The following is a 15,631-nucleotide window of genomic DNA, read 5'->3' as shown; positions in this document are numbered from 1 at the left end:
GATAGCTAAGGCAGAGAGGTGGACACCTGGCAGAAGGTGCTCAGGAGAGGGAGGGAGAGAATGTATGAGACCCAAGTCACTCACTACCACCTGGACCACCTCTACACACTACACTATTCCATCTCCTCTGTCTTTGTTGCCTGGGCCCCATTCCTTCTCCCATGAAGTCCTCATTCTCTCACATCTGCTTCTTTGCTGTACCACTGTGCTTTCTGCCTCTTGGTCTTCTCCAACAGACATGCAAAATGCAGACCTCTCCAGGACTGTGCATACACATACACACACTCAGGTCACCCCAAAATGGAAAGGGACCCCTGAGATAACAGGAACAGGACAGTCCCCTCCCCTCCTGTCTTTTCAGTCTCTTTGGAACATGTGGTTATATTTTCATTCTTTCACGTCCCCCAATTTATTTATTTGGCTGTGCCAGGTCTCAGTTATGGCATTTGGAGGAGGAAATAGTAACCCACTCCAGTATTCTTGTTTTAAAAATCCCATGGACAGAGAAGCCTAGTAGACTGAAGTCCAAAGGGCCACAAAGAGTCGGACAGGACTGAGTGACTGAGCACACAGCACGCTGGGATCTCTAGTTGTAGCATGTAAGATCTAGTTCCCTGAACAGAGATCAAACCCAAAGCCCCTTGCATTGGGAGCTCCGAGTCTTAGCCATAATGCAATTCCCCAAAAAACTCTTAACTGATTTCCATCTTTCCATTGTCCCAATATCAGAATCTCTGGCTTGGAGCCTGGAGGTTTCCTTAAATGGCAGGATTCGGGAAGGGACTGAGGATTTGGGAGGGAACATATATGTGGGATACATGTGCAGCTTTTCGTGCCTCTGGATGTGTCTGTGTGTCTCTGAGTATCAGAGGACGAGGGGAGTTTCTGTGGAGTGACACCCCACCCCAGCCCCCAGGAAACTTGTTAGCATGTAGGTCAGTTCCCTCCCCATGACCACTGCCTTCTCTTCCTGGACTTCAGCCCTTTGTTGCCACCCCTAGAGTGTTATTTGCTCAGATCTTCCCAGATGCTTCCTTCTTGTTATTTGGGTCTCAGTTTAACATCATCTCCTCCAGGCTCTTCCCCAAAGCCACACACATACACACACACATGCATACACACACACATGCACACACACACACACACACACTACTCTGTATCATAGCCTTTTTTGCATTTTCTTCAAAGTAATCACTTCTATCTGATCTTATCTTAGTTATTAAATTGTTTACTTAGCAACTTCCCCAGAATGTAAGCTCCTTAAGGGCAAGGTCCTTGTCTTTTTCATCTCTGTATCCTCAGATCCTAGAAGAGTGCCTAGCTCATAGAAGGCACTCAATGAACAGATGTAGAAATGAATTAAACACAGAGATGTGTGGCTGCTCAGTAAAGGACATTTATTGCTGACTGATTGCCTTTTGTGTTCTTCACTTGCCCAAGTCCCAGCTATATCTGGCTCTACCTGTCCTTTTCCCAACCTGCAGCTCCCTGCTCCAGCACCTGAAACTCTCCCACCACCATACTGTCCAAGATCCCTCGGAAGCTATGAGCATCAGCACATTCAGGCCTTGCACCTGCTCTCCAAGCCCCAGTTCCCAGCAGAGCTGACCCCTGCTCTCAAAAAATACCTTTTCAACCAGCTCTGCTCCCCCTAATAGAGTCACATTTAGAAACCACTCCTGCTTTAAAAACTTGGTCCCCCAGAAAGCCTCAACACAGCTCCACCAATATTTCTTGACAGTGATGACTCAGTGGGTAAAGAATCCATCTGCAATGCAGGAGACATAGGAGACACAGGTTTGATCCCTGGGTTGGGAAGATCCCCTGGAGAAGAAAATGACAACCCACTCCAGTATTCTTGCCTGGAAAATCCCATGGACAGAGGAGCCTGGCAGGCTACAGTGAGTTGCAAAAAGTTGGACACGACTAAGTGACTAAGCATGGCATGGCATCTCATATGCCAGGCACTGTGCTGGGTCAATCTCCAAAGTCATGGACAAGCCAAATGCCAGTACCTTTCTCCCTCTGGATCCCTCAGAGTTCTTGCACTCTCTTGTGAAGGGCATGGCAGTTTATGTCCCAGGCAAGTTGCCATGCGTGAGCTGAAGGGAAGGAGTGATGCCATTTGCCCGCAATTGTCTGCTCTGCTCTGTCTGTCCCTCACTTCCTCCTCTGGCATCGTGCCAGTTTCTCATCTGTAAGCAGATGCTCTGGGTGGGGTTAGGCAGCAACACTGGCTCTCTGTTCTCTCCCACTGCTTGGGCCAGTCTTTCTGTGAAAGGATCATGATGAAGGCAAGAAAGCCCTAGAGGCTCAGTTGGCTCAAGAGCCACAGCTGAAGCTCACCCAAACCTGGGGCCCAGAGTCAGTCTGAAGCCTGAGGCTGAGGCTGGATGGCTGGTTATGGTTCAGGCTGGATGATCTGCAAGTAGGGATTATGGGGGCCAAACTTTGGGCAAGGAGAAGGGCCTACAAACTTCAGGAGGCCTCAGACCCCAGCTACTGGCCATCTTCAGTCCTTCAGACTCCTCTGCAAGGCTGCTTGGTGTCTCTGGCCTCCAAGAGACCCAGAACCCAGGACTCTCTCATCCCCAGCTCTGGCCTCTGGCTACCAAGCCATACCCAGCACATTTGCCTCTGGAGCTCAGACCTAGTGTCTTTTTGAGGAGACTAATGGGAAAAATGAGGGGTGAGGGAAGAAATAGAGCACTCAGTTATCTGGCAAGGAGGCAAAACCATACACACCATGTTCCAAAAAATCACCCTCCTTAATACATATACAGACATATGCACACACACAGATTCTCTGAGACATACTCTGGATTCTTCTAGAAGAAAGGAAGTGGCTTAAGAGGATACAGGAGGCACCTCAGGAATGGAATCTAATACTTCCCAGACTCGAAAGACAAGACAGTGATTGCTATAGCACCAAGCAGGGTTCCTATTGGTCTCTTGGGCCCAGATCACCATCTGGACATATCCCTGCTATTGGCTATTTGATCCTAGGACTTTATCTCAAATGCAGCCCTCTTTTAACTGCCTTGACCTAGAATCCTCTTCTTTGGCTGTGAGCATAGCAGGGATACTCACTGGCCAGAGGCTCACCACCTACTGTCCGCTCTGCACTAAGCCTCTGCCTCCACTGGCAACCCACTCAAGCCATCTTCATTCTCCCTCCTGCGTGGGCTCAGACGGCCCTGTTTTCATTGGCTGCCCAGTCTTGAAGCTCAGTCCCTATTGGTTGCCACTGAGGTAGCGTTTCCACTGACAGCGAATCCAGTGCATGGATGGGCTTTGTTCTCTCTGTGTCAGGCTGCCAGCTGTCCTGACTTGCGCTGCTCCCCTCCACACACCATCATGCATTAGGGTGGGGGGGCATCGGGGGGGCCTGAAGACGGCCCAACAGCCTCCAGGAGTCTCTGGTGCTGACGAAGGTGCTTCCTCCTTTCATGTTCCCCTGTGACTTCACACACCAACTGGGCAGGGAAGGCTCCAGGAAGCCCTTTCAGCCAGCCTAAAAAAGAAGACACAAGGGCCTAAGTGGGTCCAGGGCAGAGGGCAGGTCGGGGGGCAGGGGGACGGGAAGGGAGGCCCAGTGGGGTCTAATGCCTGAGGGCCGTGGCAGGCGTGGGAATTAGTGGAAAAGCCTTGGAGCATTGGAGGCCATTACAGGTGGATGTGACAGCAGCATCAGAGAGAGGTGGGGTCCCTCCCATAAAGCCCTGCGTTGACTGCTCATCTCACTCAGAGTGACAGCCAGAGTTTTTACAGGAACCTATGAGGACCCTCGTGACCTGATTCCAGTTACCCCTATGACCTCATCTGCTTCTCTCTCCTTTCCTCACTCCCTCTTGTCACACTGGCTTTCTTACCGCTCGTCAAACACACTGGCCTGACTCCTGCATCCCTTTGGGACACTCCTACACCAGACACCATGTGCCTAAATTCTTTCACCAAGCCACTGTCCACAGGGTGCCTGTGAGATCCGCCTCACCCTCTCTACTTACTGTTTGTTTATTTATTTGGCTACAGAGGGGTTTAGTTGCACCATGAGAACTCTTAGTTCCAGCATATGGGATCTATTTCCCTGACTAGGGATTGAAGCCAGGCCCCCTGCATTGGGAGTGCAGCATCTTAACGACCAATCTACCAGGGAAGTCCCTTGACCTCCCTGTTTAAACGTGTAACCCTACCCAACCTGGAGACTCTTAACCTCCTTGACTCTGCTTCACCTTTGATTTTCCACAGCACTTTTCCCCTTATTTATCTTGTTTGTTCTTTATAGTTTTACCTCTACTTGAATGTATAGTATAGCAGGGCAAGGATATCTGCGTGTCTGGTACACAGTGCTGAGAACAGTGAGTGGTATCTCATAAATGCTGAATAAATATTTATTGAATGAATGAATAAAAGAATCTCTCACCTTCAGGGTTCTTGTGAAGGTGCTTGGGGGGAGCCCTGGACTCCACATTTCGTCCCTCTGTCTTGGTGGGTGTGGAAGGCTCCGAACAGAGTTCCTGGGAACAGTCTGGTTGGGGTGGGTGACATCACAGTGGGATCCAGGCTCTTTTTAGCTTCTCCCCCATATTCCTTGAAGACTCCCTTCTCCTTCCCTCCTCCCCTCTTGGGGACACTCACCACAGTCCTCATAGACGGTGTCTGCAGAGCAGGGAAGGGGGCCTGGGGTAGGGAAGGCGCCCAGCCAGCGCTGCATGTCTGATCTGGTGAGAACATAGGGAAGGCGTCACCTTTGGCCCAGGAGATCCTCCTGGGGGTTAGCCAGGGGCTTCGGAGGAGAGACTTTGTGGGGAGGGTGGTGGACTCTGAGAGGTCAGGTAAGGGTCAGGAGTGGGTCCCCCAGGGTGTTTTCTTTTTCGGTGGCACCTGCTGGATCTTAGTTCCCTGACCAGAGATTGAACCTGTGCCCCCTGCAGTGGAAGCATGGAGTTTCAACCACTGGACCACCAGGGAAACACACACACACACACACACACACACTCTCACACACACACCCTGCCCAGAGTGTTTTCTGAAGGAGACACAACTCACAGGGATGAAGCTTGGAGTAGCCGGTGTGTGGGGCGGCCCTGGTGGTTGCTGAGAAGAGAGAGGCGGAACGTAGGGGGGCCAGATGGGTCTGGGACCTGCTGGGCCTGGACCAGGGAGCGATGGGCATAATCCAGAACCTGTAGCCGCTGTCCACTGCCCAGGGAAGAGGAGGTTCAGAGGGAGAGCAGAGGTCTAGCTGGACTCCTCCTCCCCACCCCTGCCTGGGCTCCCTCCCTCCCTGGGACCCACCTCTTGGGCTGAGTGATGAGCAGCAGGTCACTGAAGAGCAGCAGGCAGAGGGGGGTGAAGCGGGGGCGCGAGGCAAAGAGCACGCCTCCCCTCCTGCACCCCAACTCTGTCAGTTCCCCCTGCAACTCCAGGCGCCTGGACCAGGAGACCAGGGGCAGGGCCTGTGAAGAAGCAGGGAGGAGATTCTGACCTCACAGCACCATGGGGAAAGGGAATCCCGGAGCCTGGGCGGGGGGCTAACCTTGACTTTGTGGAAGCGCAGCCTCTGCGTGAGCCGGATCAGCTCCTCTGTCTGTTTCATGCGTCCGACCTCGGCACTGCACCGCTCAATGATCTGGGTAAGGGAAGCTGAATCACCCACCCTTCCCACCGCCTACACCCATCTCACCCCCTCCACCCATCCCTCCCTCCCACCTCCTCACCTCCCCTAGCCCCAGCATCCCCCTCCCACCTTACTGACAGCACCTAGGGCCTTCTGGGCATTCTCCTGGCGGCTGGACCCCTCCTCTGTCTGACGCAGGATATTCTGGGGACAAAGTTCAGTTCAGTTCAGTTGCTCAGTTCAGTTGTGTCCGACTCTTTGCGACCCCATGAACCACAGCACGCCGGGCCTCCCTGTCCATCACCAACTCCTGGAGTCCACCCAAACCCATGTCCATTGAGTCGGTGATGCCATCCAACCATCTCATCCTCTGTCGGGAACAAAGAGGAAGGGTAATTGGACCCCTGCTCTGCAGCCCTGGGATTCAGAGGGGTTGCAACTCAGAGGACCCCACTTGGCTTGGCATTTTGGGGTTCACAGGGCTGGGGCACTAGCCTCGCCATTCATTGTCTGCATAACCCTGAGCAACTCACATTACCTCTCCTCTCTTAGTTTCCCCATCTGTAAAATGGGGATAATTTCTACTGACCAAATCAATAGCATTGTGAGAATTCAATAAGGAAATCTATATAAAGTACTTAGCATAGTCTTTGGGACATAGTAAATGCTGAAAAGAAGGTTGCTATTATTTTAATAATTATTAACCACAACTATTATTATATTAGAGGGCTTCCTGATAGCTCAGTTGGTAAAGAACTGCCTGAAATATGGGAAACCTGGGTTCAATCCCTGGGTTGGGAAGATCCCCTGAAGAAGGGAAAGGCTTCCCACTCCAGTATTCGGGCCTGTGTCCCAGAGTTGGACATGACTAAGCGACAAAAAAATAATTAGTAGAAGCAACATAGCATGGAATTAAGAGTACCTGGATTTGAAGTTTGTATCCATCAATTATTGAATATTATCTGTATGACCTGTGGCAAGTTATTTAACCTCTTTGAGCCTCAGTTTCCTTATCTATAAAGTGGGACCGACAACAGTTCCTAGCCTCACACAGTCATTAGTAAGGTTAAACAGGTGTGTAGCACTTAGAACATCTAGAAAAGACACTCAAGAGTTGCTTAGCTATTATGATTAGAGCCATCCTCCTGATCATAATTATGCTGTTGTTGTCTACACTGGGGATATATAAGGTGGTGCGTGTGAGCTCAGTCACGTCCAACTCTTTGCAACCCATGGACTGTGGCCCACCAGGCTCCTCTGTCCATGGGATTATCCCAGCAAGAATACTGGAGTAGGTTGCCATTTCCTCCTCCAGGGGATCTTCCTGACCCAGGGATTAAACCCATGTCTCCTGCATTGGCAAGGGGATTGCTTACCACTGAGCCAGCAGGGCAGCTCCTATATAAAGCTGAATAAGACATTAAGACACTGGAAACATAACTGAGGGCTCTTCACCCTGAGATCCCCACATTGGTTCAGGGAGAATTTTCTTCTCTACAGTAGAAGAGTGTTTCTCACCACTTTTTTCAGTATCACCCCTCTAAGGAGCCTATTTAGACATTGCCCCACCCCCCACCATGAAATTTTAATACCATTGATACACTGTATATCTATTTAGGTACTCTGGCCTTTCGGAGTACCACAACCAGTGGAATATTTAACATGTTTTTACCCCTCAAAGGAGGAGTTTCTGCCTCCTTGGAGATGATATCATCTCCACTGGGAAGGCACACAGTCAAAGATATGGCCTGAGAAGACCTCAAAAACCACTCACCACATTCACCCTGAGACCTGGAGAGAGAAAAGGGGGCATGCCCAGAGTGGCTCAGCCAGTTAGCAGCAGAGCTAAGACCAGAACTCAGGTCTCTAGCCAGAGGCTCTTCTCCTGCACCAGACCACTTCCTGAAACGTTTGGGTAACTCCAGATAGGGCTTGGGGGTAGGGAGTGTCCTAGATGGAGGGCCCCCGATTTTGAGTCCTAACTTAGGGGTTTGCTGTGTTCCTGGTGGGGAGGGAAATGGTGATGGCGGGGCAGGAGGCCCCATCAGGGCTGGTGGGGCCAAAAAGGGCCCAGGCTAGGACGCGGTACCTGCAGCAGCATGCGGAGCCGCGTGATGCGCTGAAAGGGCAGGAGCAGGAAGGAGGGCAGCGGGAGGCGCTGGCACTTGGGAAGGCTCTGCAGCCGCCGCAGCTCCGCGGAGAAGCGAACGTTCGTGTCCCTACGGAAGCAGGAGCAGGCTGGCGTCTGGTTGGAAACCCTAATCACCCGCGACCTGCCCCGGCCTGGACCCTGCCCCTGTACCCCGGCTTCCTCCCGCACGGGTGACCCTTCCACTACTACACTCACATCAGGCGGCTGTAGGTCTCCTCCTGATACTGCTGGTTCCGCACATAGTCCACGTACACGGAGAAAGGTCCCACGGCATGCGCGTGCACCACGTCGCACAGGTCACGGATGTGGGGGGAAGCGCGCACCCGGGACAGTAACTTCCCCAGAAAACTGCGGGAGTGGGGAACACGCACTGGAGGCGGGGCAGAGAGCCTGGGGTGCCCACCGCCCCACCCCCCGACTTCTGGAGGGAAGGCCCCCGAGACAGAGCTGAGAAGCCGTGCTTTCCCCCTACCCCAGGCTTGCCCAGCAGAAAGGTGGGGACCCCACTGACCGCTCACTGACTCCCTGGACTCGCTGCACGTTGGAGAAGAGGGTGTGGTGATCCCGGGGGGTGAGTGTGTCCCGGAGCGCCTGGCTCAGCACGAAGGTGTCGGTCAGCAGCCGCAGGGAGCGCAGGTACGAAGCCTCCGATGTCACCACCTCGAACAGGCTCTAAGGAGGATGCGCAGGGTGCGAATGGAAAGCCCAGCTCCCAGCCCAGGCCTGGGGCCCAGGCTCCTCCCCTCCGCGCCCCGCACCGAGCCCAGGGACGCCCACCTCCTGCATCCGCCGCTCCTGGGCACTCAGGGTGTCCAGGAGGCCGCTGGCTCGCACAGCCGGAAGCTCCTGCCACAGCGTGTTTCGAGGGCCCGGGGGACGGGCGAAGGTGGGAGCTTCCCCAGCGTTTGCTGAAGCCGGACCCCCATCCTCACCGACCCCCCACAGCTCCTCTGACAGCACGGCTGCGCGGTAGGTCTGGTAAAGCGGTTCTGGAGAGCAGACAGGCACATCAGGGAAGTCCCGTGCCCCACCTAGCCGGTCCGCGCTGCTAGCTGGGTCTCAGCAGGCACCCCGGGGTCCAGCAGCCCTCACCATCCTGCAGGGGCAGCTCCCAGTTCTGCTCCTTCAGCTCCTCCAGCTCCTCTTCCTCCCTGTGGAAAGAGAAAGGGATGGAGTTCCTCAAAACACAGCTATTCACATGATACTGTGCAGGGGTACACAACCGACGTCCAGGTCGTATGTAGGGACCCTAGCCAAACCCCAGCTTGTTTTATGTGCCTGTGGTATGTGAGGCCCTAAGCGGGCCCCGTCCATTCCTGTTATCTCAACCTCTGGACACTGTACACTTGTAGCCTCCATCTCCAGGGCTTTCATGGAAGGACCACTGTCTGGAATGTCCTGTATGTGCCTCAGTGCAACTTAGCTCAGCTGTTACACCTCCCCCCACTCTGTTCTGGTCATCAGCACCACCGCACACCCATTCACCCAAAGTGAAAACCCAGGAGACTAAACTCCAGTAAATGCTGAATAAATTGATGGTCTCAGATTAACTCTGATGATGGTGGTGAAAGAACTGATGGGCCCAGGTAACACAGGAGAAATGTTCCTGGTTGCCACATGGATTTGTGGACAATAATTTCAATAGAGGCTCAAAGTGGGGCAACTAAAATGACTTAGTATGGGCCTGACTCTTCACCAGTATCAGACCCCAGCCACTTATTAAGTATTTGGTATGTTTACCCCAATTTCACAGGTGAGGAGGCTGAGACCCAGAAAGGTTAAGTGAATGTTTGAGGTCACATAGCTGATAAGGGACAGAGCTGGGGTTAGAAACTGGGGCTGCTTGTCCCTAGAGGCCCAGCTCTTCTTCACTCGATGCTTGGGGTGGGATTTAGGTGGACCCAAAGTTTAGTCTGGGCTTCCCAGGTGGCACTAGTGGTAAAGAACTGCATGCCAGTGCAGGAGACTTAAAGAGACTCGGGTTCCATCCCTGAGTTGGGAAGATCCCCTGGAGGAGAGCGTGGCAACCCACTCCAGTATTCTTGCCTGGAGACTCCCATGGACAGAGGAGCCTGGCAGGCTTCTGGGTCGCAATAGTCAGACCCGACTGAAGTGACTTAGCGCACACACACACACACACACACAAAGTTTAGTCTGTTTTCAGGAAGGAGTATCTAGGTGTTCAGTACCTGCCCTCCGTGGTGGCTGGAGAATCATTCTGAGGAGCACCATCAGGACTGTCCCCTAAGAGAGAACCCAGAGTGAAGAATCACCAGCCCAGGACTCCTGACCCCAGCCCAGCAAAGACTGTTACTATAGAAACTACAACTGTCAGCTCCGGAGCAGCAGCTGGTGGAGGAACAAGAAGCCCAGGGCTTGTCGGGGGTTGTAGTGAGTTGGTGTTTAGAACGCTACATCTCCACCCAGTCTCTTCCCAGCCCTGAGGCCCATCCCTCGGGCCCTGTACCTCTTTGGATTCCATCTTCAGAGGGCGGATCGAGATCAGGCTGTGGGGGCTCCCCAGAGATGGTGATGTCCTGTCTGATCCGAGTTGGTTTAGGGGGTTTGAGGGGTGGCAGGAGTTTGCGCTCAGCAGTGGAGCGGTAGGATGTGAGGACGACTGGGGGGTGGCTGAGGCTTGAAGGGCTGGGGCGGGAGCGGGAGGCCCGCAGTGGGGAGGCCCGGCAAGGGACCCTGGGGCCATCCTCATAGCCCCCCACTGGCACCCATCGGAGCTCCAGGCCAGGCCGGCCCACGTGGCAGACACAGGGGCAGCAGGGAGGGCAGGCCAGCCCAGCACCTGTGGGAGACAGGGGCCTCCTTAGGACAGCCCCCCTCCCCAGGCCTCCTCCCTCCCCTTAACCTGTGCAGCAGCAGGAACTAGAGGTCAGTGCTAGGCATCTCTCACCTTCAGGCTCTCTTCAAAGCTCCAGAAGTATTAAAACCAGATTTTCAAAGTATGGAATCCATTTTTTAAAAAGTAGCCTCTTAAAGTACCCAATCTAAGGAACTTGCCTGGCAGTTTAGTGTTAGGACTCTGCACTTCCAATGCTGGAGGCATGGGTTCGATCCCTGGTTACACCCCCAGGGTGTAACTCCACCCCTCCAAAAAAAATCGTAAAGCCCTGAGAATGAAAAAGAGGAGCTGGATTGAGCCCAGCCCAGCTTACCTGGAGTGCCGTTCTCCTGGGACCCGCTCCCAGTGAGGTTGCCCTGGGGAGTCTCTCTCTCCCCATTCACATCCACTCCCCCTGGGGGACTTGGCTCCAGGGTGTCCGCAGCCTGGACTCTGCCTTCAGTCCCCCATTCGAACTTGCCAGCCAGTCTGCGCACAGTGCCTGGGGCCGAGGCAGAGCCATCCTGGTCGGGGACCTGGGTCGTGGGGAGCAGGGGCAGAGCCATGCGGGGTGACCCAGAGGGTTTGGGTGGGGGTACTGGAGACCGGGGAGTAGTCTCTGGGGAGATGGAGCGCCGGGACACTGGGCTGGGGGTGTCGGAAGAGTCTGGAAAAGAGTCTGGAAAAGTCTGGGAGTCGAGGCTGGCTTTAGAAGCTGATGGGGGCAGAAGGGCGGGGGGCTTGAGAGATGGGGCTGGGGGCTCCCAGAACATGGGGGTGCACATGGGGCTTGGTGCCTCATTGGCGGTGAGGGGAGATTCTTGTGGAGAGGAGCCGTTGTGGTGGGGCCCTGGGGACTGGGTAGCCCTGGCGCGAGAAGGGGGGCGGGGGCGGATGATCCGAGGGGGCTTCTGGGTGGGGGGTGTTGCTTCCGGAAGAGACTGGGCTGACATCTTCCTCTGAGCTCTTCCAAGGAGTGGGGTACACTGCTGGAGTCATCCCCTGAGGAAGAGGGGGCAGAAAGAGAGACCCTTAGTGCCCTTTGCACCCCCCACGCTCCTGCGTGAGTAGACCAAGACCTTTGAGCAGAATGTCTGCAGGCAAATGAGCTGAGATTTTAGGCTCAGGAGTAGAGGTGGGGGCACTTCCTCTCTTCCCTCCCCATTTCCACTGTCTTTTCTCATAACCTCTCAATCCTCCTTATTCCATTTCCTGAGAACTCTGAAACCCCACCCCCACACCCCCCAGCCTCCATCTCACTCCATCTTTTGACCTCTGCTGTCACAATCAGGCCAGAGGAGACAGAGGCCAGAGTGTGGGCACCTGGATAGAGACCCAAGTTGGGAGAGGACTGGATCAGCAAGGGAAATAGGGCATGCAGCTAAGTGTCTATCTCAGGAACTGTGTTCCGTGTCTGTGTGTTGTGAACTTTTGTGTGTGTGGTTTAAGCATGGACATGGCATGTGTGCGCTGCTGCTGCTGCTATTAATATATGAACTGGGTGTTGGATGCTGTGTTTCAGGAGCGTATCTGTTGGGACTTCCCTGACCATCCGGTGTCTAACACTCCACACTCCCCGTACAGGGGGCCCCTGTTCGATACCTGATCAGGAAATTAGATCCTGCATGCCTCAGCTAAGAGTTTGTGTGCCGCAACTTAAGAGCTCAATCTGGCCCAAATAAATATTTGGAAAAAAAAAAAAGTGTGTCTATCGTATGTGGTACAAAGTGGGAGAGTGGGGTACACAGTGTGTGGGGTGAGATGGGGGTGTTGGGCGTGTGTTCTGTGCTTTCTCTGTGGGGCATATGTGCTGTGTGTGCCTGGGCCACATCACAGCTTCCCTGCTCCAGTGGGCCCTCCGCCCCCCATTTCCCAGTTCCTCTCTCCGGACTCTCCCTTTCCGGATTATTTTTAGTCTCCTTTTCCTGCCATGAAGATTCCTGGAGCCTCTGACCCCAGGAGACCAGGAGGCCCCGGGCATGGTCTCTCCTGCCCCATCCTCATCCCTGTCTGCCTCCTTGCTCCCCACCTGGTCCCAGAGAGAGGCCCCAGTGGGTAGAAGCCTGGATCCTGCCAGGATGCCCAGAGTGTGGTGAGGAAGGAGATCAGATCAGACTGAAGGTGAGGACCACTTGGGCAAGATGCTGGGGCATGGGCTCGCTTCCTCCTGTAAGCCTGAGAAGGCTGAAGGGTCACAGCGGGAAGACCTGCACCCCCACATTCCCTGTGGAGTCAGCAGGAGAGTCAGGTCCCTCTAAGCCCCAGATTGGTTTCTGAGAAATGATGCGGGGTGGGGGCTGGGGGCTGTAGACCGTGAGTCTCGCGGCTCAATGGCCTCTGTGTTCTGGCAGGAAGCTCCTTAGGTGACCCAGGCAGTAGCCTCGCCAGCTGGCCAGCTCCTCCCCAGCCTTGCCCCCTCCGGGATCCCTGCCCCCCTCAGGTATCAGCCCTTACTTCCTTCCCCCACCCCCCACTCAGGCCTCTCTCAGGGACCCAGGTACTCGGCCCAAGCACTCACCCTCAAGTCCTCTCCACTCTCGGTCACCTCCCGGGGCTGAGTGAGTAGGAGCAGGAAACAGGAATCGGATCCTCCTCCCAACCGGACACCCCCCCCCACAACCACAGCACACTCCACATGCGCACACTGGGGCTCTGGAAGATGTGAGGGACCCCGAATGCCAGGTTTCCAAGGATAACAGAGTCTGTGGAAAGGATGAACCTCAGGCATGGAGAGTGGACTGTTGTGTATGCGCATGTTCTGTCCTGGGTCCACATTGCTGCATGGACAGGGGGTTCGTGGGGGCCCAGGCTGGACAGGGCTGGGGTCAGGATGGGGTGACCACGGCCCAGGCTGGGCTGGAGGTAGAGCATGGGCTCCAGACACCCCTGGGTCGCTGTGGTGTGGTGTGGTATGTCTCCTGACAGCGTGTCTGACCGTCTCTCCCACACCTTACGAGACAGCCCATCCCTTCAGTATCCAGCCTGTCTCCTTGGTGTGAGCCAGCCCATCATTTCACACCACGGAACCCCATCCCTACCCCAGTCGCCCCCTCCCTAACTCTGCAGTAGCGCTCCCTGAATTTACCTTTATCTCTTTGGAAGCAGTTTCTATTTTCAGCCTGTCCTGCCTGCCCCTTGGAGCAAGGAATGTGAGGCCGGGTCTCTGAGTGTGTCTGTTCCTGTGTTTCTGGGGCGGGAACTGTGGGCCCAGATTCAGATCTCTGCAAAGGAAGCCAGTTCTCAGCCCCACCCAGCCATTGTGTTGGGAGAGTGTGTGTGTGTAAAGGAGGAAGAAGGTGGCACATGCAGATGTGGGACTTAGTGGGGAGGTCTTGGTATTCCCCAGGTGGGTATGCCCTTGGCTGGGCCCCCTGCCTGCTCCCCATTCTCAGTCTCTGTCTCTCAAGGTCCCAGCCCCATGACTCTCCAGGTCCCACTGGGAGGTTTTGCTGTTGATTGGCTGGGAGTCAGTACCCCTGGGAGGGTGGGCGGGGGTGGAGGAGATCCCCTCTCACCTGTAATTTGCTTTGTGATTGAAGAGTTCCCAGGCCTCCGTGTCTGTCATAAGAACAGCTGACGGGGTGGAATGAGCCACATCCCACCCTGGGAAGATGGGAAGATGGGAGTGGGAGGAAGAGGCAGGGAGGGCAGTGAGGAACTCTGGCGGTCTTTGCCCACACCCAGGTGCCTGCTTTTGCCACACACACACATACACAAACGCAGGACCAGGGATCCAACTTTCCAACACATACACACATACCCAGAACCAGATTTCCAACCTCCCAACACACACACACACACACACACACACCAAGACCAGACATCCAACCTCCCAGCCCTCACCTCTAGATGCTTGCCGGGTTCCAGGAAAAGGAAACCTCTACAAGAGTGCCTCAGAGACCCTATCGAGACAGCTAAATGCACATGTGCAGCCAAACAAATCCTGCTTTTTGTTTTCACTAAAATAGGAATGTCTTTATTAGGTTTGCAACTTCAACATTTAAAGATAACTGAATGGCAGGGGAGGTGTGGATTCCTTGGTAGTCCACTGGTTAGCACTCTGTGCTTTCAGTGCTGGGGCCTGGGTTCAATCCCTGGTTGGGGAACTAAGAGACTGCAAGCTGTATGGCACGGCCAAAAAATAATAACAACTGAGAATTCCCTGGCAGTCCAGTGCCTAACAGTGGTCCAGTGGCTAGGACTCTGTGCTTTCACTGTCGAGAATGCAGTTTCAATCCCTGGTTGGGGAATTAAGTTCCCATAAGCCACATGTGGGCAGGAATCCCTTAGAAGAAATGGAGTAGCCATAATGGTCAACAAAAGAGTCCGAAATGCAGTACTTGGATGCAGTCTCAAAAATGACAAAATGATCTCTGTTCATTTCCAAGGCGAACCATTCAATATCACTGTAATCCAAGCCTATGCCCCAGCCAGTAACGCTGAAGATGCTGAAGTTGAACGGTTCTATGAAGACCTACAAGACCTTTTAGAACTAACACCCCCAAAAGATGTCCTTTTCATTATAGGGGACTGGAATGCAAAAGTAGGAAGTCAAGAAACACCTGCAGTAACAGGCAACTTTGGCCTTGGAGTACGGAATGAAGCAGGGCAAAGGCTAATAGAGTGTTGCCAAGAGAACGCACTGCTCATAGCAAACACCCTCTTCTAACAACACAAGAGAAGACTCTACACGTGGATATCACCAGATGGTCAACACCAAAATCAGATTGATTATATTCTTTGCAGCCAAAGATGGAGAAGCTCTATACAGTCAGCAAAAACAAGACCAGGAACTGACTATGGCTCAGATCATGAACTCTTTATTGCCAAATTCAGACTTAAATTGAAGAAAGTAGGGAAAACCACTAGACCATTCAGGTATGACCTAAGTCAAATCCCTTCTGATTATACAGTGGAAGTGAGAAATAGATTTAAGGGCCTAGATCTGATAGAGTGCCTGATGAACTATGGATGGAGGTTCATGACATTGTACAGGAGACAGGGATCAAGACCATCCCCATGG

At 53.8% G+C, this 15,631-nt stretch overlaps 1 protein-coding gene across 2 annotated transcripts; it reads right to left on the bottom strand.

Annotated features, from left to right (window-relative positions):
* Positions 1–1,372: 1,372 nt before the first annotated feature.
* Positions 1,373–13,819, bottom strand: ARHGEF15 (Rho guanine nucleotide exchange factor 15). 2 transcript variants are annotated; one of them, XM_019982045.2, is made up of 16 exons: positions 13,694–13,819; positions 10,943–11,610; positions 10,240–10,572; positions 9,962–10,016; positions 8,865–8,923; positions 8,550–8,761; positions 8,284–8,444; positions 7,968–8,120; positions 7,710–7,839; positions 5,750–5,824; positions 5,540–5,632; positions 5,299–5,459; positions 5,050–5,202; positions 4,639–4,721; positions 4,424–4,528; positions 1,373–3,514 (listed from the first exon to the last, which is right to left on the bottom strand). In XM_019982045.2, exons 2-16 carry the CDS (start codon positions 11,559–11,561, stop codon positions 3,363–3,365), a joined length of 2,544 nt encoding a protein of 847 aa, XP_019837604.2. In that variant the 5' UTR covers positions 11,562–11,610; positions 13,694–13,819; the 3' UTR covers positions 1,373–3,362. The 2 variants fall into 2 exon arrangements, with proteins under 2 accessions (XP_019837604.2, XP_019837602.2); XM_019982043.2 differs by lacking the exon at positions 13,694–13,819 and adding an exon at positions 13,127–13,190.
* Between the last annotated feature and the right edge of the window lie 1,812 nt (positions 13,820–15,631).

The sequence above is a fragment of the Bos indicus genome, chromosome 19 (assembly GCF_029378745.1).
Source record: "Bos indicus isolate NIAB-ARS_2022 breed Sahiwal x Tharparkar chromosome 19, NIAB-ARS_B.indTharparkar_mat_pri_1.0, whole genome shotgun sequence".
NCBI lineage: Eukaryota > Metazoa > Chordata > Mammalia > Artiodactyla > Bovidae > Bos > Bos indicus.
Note: the sequence above shows the minus strand (reverse complement) of the source record. Positions and strands in the feature narration are given on the sequence as shown.

What these genes read in the sequence shown, in the direction of transcription:
- ARHGEF15 (XM_019982045.2), bottom strand. Translation starts at nt 11,561, where the DNA reads ATGTCAGCCCAGTCTCTTCCGGAAGCAACACCCCCCACCCAGAAGCCC. An exon ending in CTACTCCAAGCTTCATCCCT is followed by an intron (nt 4,722 to 5,049) that starts GTGAGTTGTGTC and finishes TGTTCTCACCAG; the next exon opens with ATCAGACATGCAGCGCTGGC. An exon ending in CCTTCACAAGAACCCTGAAG is followed by an intron (nt 3,515 to 4,423) that starts GTGAGAGATTCT and finishes CTTCTTTTTTAG; the next exon opens with GCTGGCTGAAAGGGCTTCCT.